We start from the raw sequence: 9218 nt of genomic DNA, 5'->3' as shown, positions 1-9218 counted from the left end.
TGCATGAAGAAGAGTGTGGCCAGCAGGTCAAGGGAGGTCATCTTCCCCCTCTGCTCTGCCCTGATGAGGCCCCATCTGGAGTACTGTGCCCAGTTCTGGGCTCCCCAGTTAAAGAAGGACAAGGAACTACTGGAGAGGGTACAACAAAGGGCTATGAAATGATTAGGGGGCTGGAACATCTCTGTTCTGAAGAAAGGCTGAGGGACTTGGATGTTTTTAGTGTGGAGAAGAGAAAACTGAGGAGGGGATCTCATCAGTGCTTACAAATCTCTACAGGGTGGGTGTCAGGAAAATAGGGGCAGTGTTTTTTTCGGTGGTGCCCTGTGACAGAACAAGACATAACGGGCACAAACTTCAACATAGGAAGTTCCACCTAAATATGAAGAGGAATTTCTTTACTCTGGAGGTGACAGAGCACTGGAACAGGTTGCCCAGAGAGGTTGTAGAGTTTTGGTCCCTGGAGACATTAAAAACCCACCTGGACACCATCCTGTGCCATCTGCTCTAGGTGATCCTGTGCTGGCAGGGGATTGGGCTAGATGATCTCCAGAGGTCCCTTCTAACCCTTATTGTTCTGGGGTTCATCTGTAGGTAATATGTGAGTGGCATTTTGAAAGTTTTGTTGAAAAAAACACTTGAAAACACTATACTAATGAATAAAAATCTGAATTGTCTTAGAGTTGGAGGAGTAGAGACATGCTGATTTAGAAACCCGTGTCCCGAGTCTCTGATTTGTACGACAAGTTCTCCAGTTCCAAACATCTAGTAAAGGAAAGACAGTAACTAGAAATAATTTTCCTGGTAGGTGGCTGCAATATTGAAGGAGAAGATGAAAGCTGGGATTTTGGCACTGGTGCTGGTTTTTATGTGGATGCCACTGAAGATCCTTGGAAAACAAATTATAGGATGTATTCCTATGTAAAGGACGAGGTAACTTTGTTGCTGGGTTCTCCTGGTGTTGCTGGTAAGATCAAGAAGGGGGTGTGGTTCAGTCATGCCCTTTGTTCCTAGCACTAAAGCTTCCTTAAGGTGATCTTGATAATCTGTGGATGGTTTTTTGTTTTATTGCTTTCCCTTTTTATAAAAAGAATTTTATTTTTTTTTAATCCTCAATTATTTCAGCGATTTGAATTTATCCAGTTGTTGGGCCTTTCCTTGCTAAACAGGGACGGTTGTAAAACTGAGGAGGGAAGGAATTGCAGCATGGAGATGACAACACCTGGCAGGGCTTGAGCAGGGACTCCTTGAGTCTGCTCTCCTGCCTGAGGTGTCAGAGGGTTGGCCCACACTTCTAATCTTGATCTGTTAGTTGTGCAATCCCTGCTCTTGTAATATCTCTGCTCCGCTGCTTCTGAAACAACTTGCCCTATTTCACTGCACAGGTACTTCAGTTGTATTGCTCCTTTGGACTGTTTTTGGGAGGGTGGAGTGGTGGTTTTGGTTTCTTTAACTCAGTGTAAAAGTAGATCTTTGAGATATATTTTAGAAAGGTGAGTGTCCAGTTTAATCACCATGTGATTTGTGTGGTCTGGGTTAAATCTAAAGTTGATGGGAATACGCAGAGCAAATAATCTTTCAGTTTGCCCTTCTGGTCACTTACAGGAGGCACATACAAATTTATGTGTCTATTAAAATAAGAAAATGTTTATTAGGAAATTCTCACATCTTTTGTTACAAGGTTATGATAGATATCTATAGAAATCTGAGTTACTTGTCAGCTGAATTATTTCCTTTTGATTTTACAGTCCTATTGAAATTGCTTTTAGGATGTGATCACAAATGTCAGCTATAACCAAAGATGTGCCTTTGGTTTCAGTGACTTCCTGGCATTAAAATGCATTAGTGATTTGTTTGCTTTTTTTTCCTAAACATACTGGAGTTGCTTTAATGTTTGTTGTGGTTTTTTGTTTTATTTTTTTTTAATGCTAATGTTCCTTTACAGCTGCCTAAACTAATAAATGCCAATTTTCCAACTGACCCTGAGCGGATGTCAGTTTTCGGTCATTCCATGGGAGGTCATGGAGCTCTTATTCTTGCTCTGAAGAATCCTGGAAAGTACAAAGTAAGATATAAAACAGCTTACATGAAGTATACTAAGGCTTATGCATATTTCTATAGAAGTGAAGAAATAAAACGTAATACAAAGTTCTGTTACAGCGTTAAATGGATAAATAGTTTTAGTTGCAGCAGTGTTAGAATATGGAAAATTGCCAGAAACACCACTCTGGAATATGAATATGAGCAAATTTTAAAAGTTAAGAAGAGTTCAGTTTCTCTTGATGATGCTACGGCTCTTCCAAACCAATTGTTATATTTAAATGTAAACGGGCTCCTTTTAGCTCTGGAGTTACTTCATCCTTCCAGTATTGTCTAGAAATCTGGTTGTGTGATTTGCTATATCTTTTCAAATCTTATTTTAGTCATTTTGGGGCTTTTATTACCAGCAAACCTTTTTTACCACCATTATGTGTATGTTTGCTTAGAATTTACTACAGTCTATTAACTCCAACTGATAGCAAGTATAACTGTAAGCACCTAAACTACACACAGAATAATATCTGGAGGACACTCCCCATCCTGAAATTTTCATGTCAGCTTTCCGAAAGATTGCTTTTTGGAGTATTTGAGGTATCTGAAGTGTTGATTTCTCTCCTACGTGAACCTACGTGAAACGTATTGGAACTGATTTGCTTTTTCTTTGTATCAGGGAGGGTTGAGACAAATTTCATTGTTCTCTTTGGGATACACTGGTGTAAAATGCATTGCTGAGGGAGAATCGGACCACGCATAGATGTGGCACTTCAGGATATAGTTTAGTAGTCATGGCAGTATGGGGTTGATGGTTGGACTTGAGGATCTTAGAGGTATTTTCCAACCTTAACGATTCCATGATTGATGTTTGAGAGTTGAGGGGCTCTGCCTTTGCTGATCAATCCTTTCATGGGCTGCCCTGGCTCTGTACTTTGTGGTCTTGCAAAAATGCACATGCTTTTTGAAAATAGCATAGCATCTGTTCAGTGTCATTAGATTGGTGTTACAAGAGAGTTGAATGCTTTATTTTTATCTCCTTTTTATCTTTTGGAGCCAGTAGAAAATTTCCATTTTCACTGGTGGCACTTAAATCTGAATTGTATCATCTAAAAGAATTAAACATTAAATTGAAAATACCAAATACTGGGAGAACTGGCAGTGGCTCAGATGACTTGTTGCTCTTTCTTGCAAGACAGAAGAGTGGAAATATTGATGTCGCAGGGCCAAATCCTAAAGAAGAATGTAAGAATTGGGTTTAGACTTCTGACACCTATACGTGGAGCGGTGACCTGAAATGTACTTTTCTTGACCCTTAATCCCAGAGGAACCAAAATTCAGGAGACACTGTTGCATGCTTAGGTTGGCTGAGCAACACCACGCCTCAGGCTTTTGTTCTGGGCTGCCAAAATTCAGCTGGAGGTGAAATGCTCCCGCGTTCTGACCATGCTGACCCAACAGTAGACTTGAGATCCTTCTCTGCTGCTTAAGGGAATTCAAGCCAACATCTCCCAACAAGGAAAGGAATGGGGCATCCAGCCCTGCCTTTTCAAGCTTAGCTGAGGTGCCAAAAGGAAAGGATATTGTGGGACTAGAAAGAACAAATAAGGGGAAATGGGATAGTGGTTGGGACGTGTCAGAGGGTTGCTGAGAGAGTCCTGGCAGTAACTTCAGAGCAATTTTTGAAAAGGCTTTTAGTTTTCTTGTTGGATAGCAGAAGTCACTTTCATTAACTCGTATTGAGTTTGGTTTTTTATTCTTGCTTTCTCTCCGAACAGTCTGTATCAGCATTTGCTCCTATCTGCAACCCTATTCAGTGTCAGTGGGGGAAGAAAGCCCTTGGTGGATATCTGGGATCAGATGTAAGCAAATGGGAGGTACGTGCTGCCACTTGCAGTCCTTTGATAAGGCCTGTATGTTCCTCGTGGATGATTTGCTGTTGCCTGATGGTGCTTATACCAAGTGTAATGAGATAGAAAGCTCTCATTGAATTGACTAAATGCCTCCCTGTTTTATTTATGAAGATCCTAAAATCTGAGCAAAGAGGAATTATGAGCAGTCTGAGACTTTTTCTACGGCATGGAAGCAGTGAGCAGTTTAAAAGGGAATTGGCCTGTTTCTCAAAACCTCAGTTCTCAATACACGAAAGAGCTGGATTTTATAGTAGCCTGAAAAGAGAGACTGCTCCAAACTGTTCAGAGCCTGATGAGCATCTGCAGGGGCAGCCTGCTGGAGGCAGCTAGCAGAGGAGACATTTGGATACTTGGAAATTGGTATCCCATAGAAGAGAATTAAAGCAGACCAAGTTAAGTTTTTGCTCCTGAGCCTAATTTTGAAACACAGTTAGTCAGATATGAATGGCTAAGATATAAAAAAAATGCTTATTTGCATGTTGCTACATTATTTAGACAGCCCTTCAGTACTTTTGATCTCAGCGTAAACGTTACCCTGTATCGCTGGAATTAAGTTAGAAGGGATCATTGTGACCAGGTACTCTAATTTCTTTGTAAATAAACAAGCTGGTGTTAAATCCCTTATAAATTAGATTAAATTATCTCTTAGGAAGACATCTAGGTCTGATTAAAACATTATAGGAATAGAGAGCACTAGCTGCTTTCAGTTATTAATGGATTGTGTATTTATAAATTACCAGTTAAACGTGCTTACACTTAACATAATGAATATATTTTGCAAAAAAAACAAACCCAGAAAAGATGTTTTCTGACCCCTTTACTTCCTTTGGAGCTCATCAGCGAACCCAGTTTGGTAAATCAGGAGCAAGCATCAGGAACAGACTTAGGCCTGCCTTTGTGCTGATGTACAACCTCTGATTTCCATATCGCTACTTAAAATTGCTGTGTTACACGAGTGTTTTGACCTTTAGCTGCCAAAATAGTTGCATCAAGATACTAAGTTGTTTTGGCAGGACCTAGCTTCTGTAGAAGCGCATAGAGTTGGTACTAGATTATGTTGCTGTTCTTCTGTGTGAATTTAGCTCTGGGCTGGACCCTGTGTTTGGTCCAGTAATGAATGATGTCAAACTGCCAACTTGGTAATGACTTAGATCACACCATTTACTCTTTTTAAAACCACGAGTGTTACTTTTCAGTCTCTTGGAATTTCTCCATTTTTTTTTGCTTTTCCAAAGTGCAATTTGATGTTCTTGTAGGTATCCCAGTACTCCATGTATGCTGTTCTTATCTTGCAGTCAGCAAATTTGACCCGCTCCAACGTTTGTAACTAAATGTTGTTTCTCTTTTTATTCCTGCAGGCGTACGATGCTACACAACTTGTGAAGTCCTATCCGGACTCCAACCTGGACATCTTGATTGATCAAGGCAAAGATGACCAGTTTCTGTCAGCGGGCCAGTTACTGCCCGATAACTTCATCGCTGCCTGCACAGAACGGAAAATCCCAGTTGTCTTTAGACTGCAGCAGGTGAGTTGCTCCTGCAGTCCTTGATTGTTGGGTTGTTGCTTTGTGATTTTTTTTATTTTTTTTTTGGGGGGGGTGGTCCTGTGTGGTAGGTAGTGAAGAGGGTGCCTCTTCATGCGCCATGCTGTCACTTAACCCATGAGTCTGTCCCTGGTCAAGTGAGGCAGAGGGTGAGAAGTGACGTTTTCCTTGATACCAGCTGTCAGAGTGCTCTACCCATCGGATTGAGCTGCATTTCACCACTAGGTGGGGTCGTGATTCAGCAAACTGAAGAAGCAACATTAGTCATGAAATATTTTGGTTTGGAAGGGACCTTTAAAGGTTATCTAGTCCAACTCCCTAGCAGTGAGCAGGGACATCTGTAACTGGATCAGGTAGCTCAGAGCCTTATCCAACCAGACCTTGAATGTTTCCAGGGATGAGGCTTCTCCCACTTTTATGGGCAACCTGTGCCGGGGTTTCATTGCCCTCAGCATAGAAAATTCTTTCTCATATCCAGTTCGAAGTTACCACCTTTTAGTTTAAAGCTATTACCCCTTGTCCTGTTGCAGCAGGCCCTGCTAAAAAGATCATCCTCATCATTCGTGTAGCCCTCTTTACTGGAAGGTTGCTATAAGGTCTCTCCTTCAGGAGCCTTCTCTTCTCTAGGCTGAAGAACCCCAACTCTCAGCCTGTCAGGGGAGGGAGAGGCTGGAGTAAAAACTGGGGCTTTTAATAAGCATTGCAGTCACTGTACAAGCAAAATGACAGACGTAGTTTTGCTGCATTCCTTATCTGTGGGGTATTGTGTTTAACATAAAACTTCCTGATTTAGTTTGCATGTGTCTGTGTGAATCAGGAAAACTGCTTGAAATCTTACAATTCATTTAAAGGCCCAGGTGGGAAGATTGCTCTTTCTTCTAGTGCAGTGACTCAGAACAGCCCTGTCTTGAAAGCACTGGGGTCTTTGTAAGTGACTGACAACTTCAAGCCAGACCCAATGACGAGCCCAGACAGTGAGAAGGATTGTCCTCTCTTGATTTATTGTCAGGGCTTTTACACAGTCTTGCACCAAAAGATAAGTTAGTACTGACAGAATGGAGCTTTTCAGACGTTTCCTTGCTGTTTTGGCTTAGTGCTGGAGCAGAATTTGGACCTGGGCTGTGTTCTCCTTATGCACTGTGTTTTACCAGTAGTGCAGTGCCGGTGACGGGAATTTTTCTCTTGGAGTGCACCTCGCCCTGCAGCTGATGCTTGCTGTTATCCATCTCTAATTTATATGCCCAGATTAGGGCAGGTTAAGGTACTTTGTGTGGCCACCAGGTTGAGGGAGGTCATCTTCCCCCTCTACTCTGTGCTGATGAGGCTGCATTTGGAGTATCGTGTCCAGTTCTGGGCTCCCCAGTTCAAGGAGGACAGGGAGCTGCTGGAGAGAGTCCAGCACAGAGCCACTAAGATGACTGGGGGACTAGGGCACCTACCATGTGAGGAAAGGCTGAAAGAGCTGGGTCTCTTTAGCTTGGAGGAGACTGAGGGGGTTTCTCATCAATGCTTATAAAAACCTCTAAAGGGCAGGTGTGAGGAGGAGGGGGCCAGACTCTTCTCAGCAGTGTCCAGTCACAGGACAAGGGTCACTGGTTACAAACTGAAAAACAGGAGGTTCAACCTAAACATAAGGAAATACTTCTTTACTGTGAGGGTGACAGAGCACTGGGACAGGCTGCCCAGAGAGGTTGTGGAGTCTCCTTCTCTGGAGACTTTGAAAACCCACATGGATGTGTTCCTGTGTGGCTGCCCTAGGGGATCCTGCTTTGGCAGAGGGGGGTTGGACTAGATGATCTGCAGAGGTCCCTTCCAACCCCTGACATTCTGTGATTCTGTTACTTTAGCTTCCTAGTGTTCATATATACTTGACCTGTTACTTAGATGTCCTTTACAGGTTTCCTATACAATACAGGTATTTCTGATTTCTTAAAACCTGATGAAGCTAAGAAGAGTCATTAACTTTCTTAGAAGCGAGCTTAGCATGACTGCTTTATCATGAACTGTATGTGTTTGCTGATTACTTTGTTACTCTTCTTTTCTAGGGTTATGATCACAGCTATTTTTTCATTGCTACATTTATTAATGACCACATCAAACATCATGCAAAATACCTCAATGCTTGAAGCATTTGGATGTGAGCGCCATCTGTCCAGGATGAATTAAGGGATAGAGGTGAACTGAACAAAAAACTTTTGCTGAAATAGTGTCTATCAGAGCTCTTCTGATTGTACTGCTCAGAAAAATAAAAAGTCCTGATTAATTTATGTGTGTGCTTTAGAGTAAGTATTTTTGAATGTTCTTGCATGCTTTGAAAACTCACTCAAGACCTTGAAGGTGCATGCTGTGTTTGAGGTCAAAAATTAAATTTAGCAATGAGCTCATTTCAGACTATGAATGTGGGTGTGAGCCTGGGACCGCATGATGGTTTCTAGTGCAACTGTACAGACTGTGAATAAAAACAGCGTGCCTCTTCAGCTAATTAAATACCAGGGTTCACTTGATCACTCAGTGCTGAAGGAAGTAGTTAGTGGCTCAAGCAATCAAGCTACTTAATTAATCTGAGGTGGTTGGTGCATCTTTCCTTTGCCTGTCTAAATAGATTCCAAGGACAAAGTCTGTTGGAGAATACAGACAACAGTTTGCTCTGCAGAGTAGTATATTGTCCTGAAAGTTATTAACATCAAATGATCAAAGAGTATTTTGTGGATAACTAAACAACCTCTTTAAAACCATGTGAAGGAAGCACTCTGTAGTAAAGGTTTTCTTTTCTCTACCTGCTTTTGATTCTTTTGCTGATTGTGAAAGGCTTACGTTGTGTTTCTTGGTTTCTTGGACTTAACAGGACGGAGAGGAAATCGATAAATAGATCTGAAAAATCCCCATCTCTGTGTCATCTATATCTACGATTGATATCTCATTGTTGAACATGAATGTGCTTATTTTATGAAAGACAGCAGAATTTAGGCCTGATGGCCTAAAGTAGTTCTTCCCGGTGCTAAAATTCTGCCAGCTACCTTGTGTGGGGCAGGATCACAGACAGTTCCAGGGAGCTGCTCATCTTACTTTTAAGCAGTCACTTGTAAACTCTGCTTTCCCATGGTTGCTCAAACCTTGACTCACTGTTGCCAGAGGCAATATTAAGGTAGATGTAGGATCAGTTTGCCTTTTCAAGTGATGCCGAATGCTCTCTGATGGTGGGGCCTTACGTTTCTGTTGATGGTGGCAGGCTTAAGTTACATACTGACTTTTTTTATCAATCTTGCATCTACATATTTCTGAAGTAAGCTTAGAAGCTTATAAAGATATAACCAGGTGCATTGTGAGAGTTCTTCTGAACGGCTGAATGCAAGTTTTCCACGCTGGATTTACAACAGCCACTAACTCCTCCTTTCTTATAAAGCAGGGCACCGACACATAAATTTTAAGCCACAAGTGCTAAACATTTAGATCTTTCCACTCCCACAACAGCAAAATCTTGAAGGCTCGTTTAATGTGTGGTGGCTTCTTCCAGTTGTTCCTCCCCATAAGCAACCAGGCGACTGCTTTTCTGTAGCCAGCAAATTAGTTACACCAGTACAGAGCTGGAACTGGTGCGCTGTGCTCATCCTGCAGCCTCATGCCCAGGACTATGCGCAGAGCAGCAGTGGAGTCAGGGTGTTCAGTTTGGTGCAGGTACTTCTAAGGATAAACAGTTGCATTTGTTACCTGTCAAAGCTAGGTTTTTGGGTGT

The 9218-nt window shown here is 42.0% G+C and overlaps 1 protein-coding gene across 2 annotated transcripts in view; it reads left to right on the top strand.

The window, feature by feature from the left end:
* Window positions 1-7741, top strand: part of ESD (esterase D) — a 13677-nt gene extending 5936 nt beyond the window's left edge. For both annotated transcript variants that reach the window (XM_009869124.1, XM_009869125.1), the window contains 5 exons: window positions 806-930; window positions 1943-2062; window positions 3807-3905; window positions 5300-5467; window positions 7531-7741. In XM_009869124.1, coding sequence (XP_009867426.1) covers window positions 806-930; window positions 1943-2062; window positions 3807-3905; window positions 5300-5467; window positions 7531-7611 — 593 coding nt within the window. In that variant the 3' untranslated portion in view covers window positions 7612-7741. The remainder of the gene's footprint in view (window positions 1-805; window positions 931-1942; window positions 2063-3806; window positions 3906-5299; window positions 5468-7530) is intronic.
* Window positions 7742-9218: the final 1477 nt, after the last annotated feature.

The sequence above is a fragment of the Apaloderma vittatum genome, unplaced genomic scaffold (genome assembly GCF_000703405.1).
Source record: "Apaloderma vittatum isolate BGI_N311 unplaced genomic scaffold, ASM70340v1 scaffold7455, whole genome shotgun sequence".
Classification (NCBI taxonomy): Eukaryota; Metazoa; Chordata; class Aves; order Trogoniformes; family Trogonidae; genus Apaloderma; species Apaloderma vittatum.
This window is presented reverse-complemented; position numbering and strand designations above follow the sequence as displayed.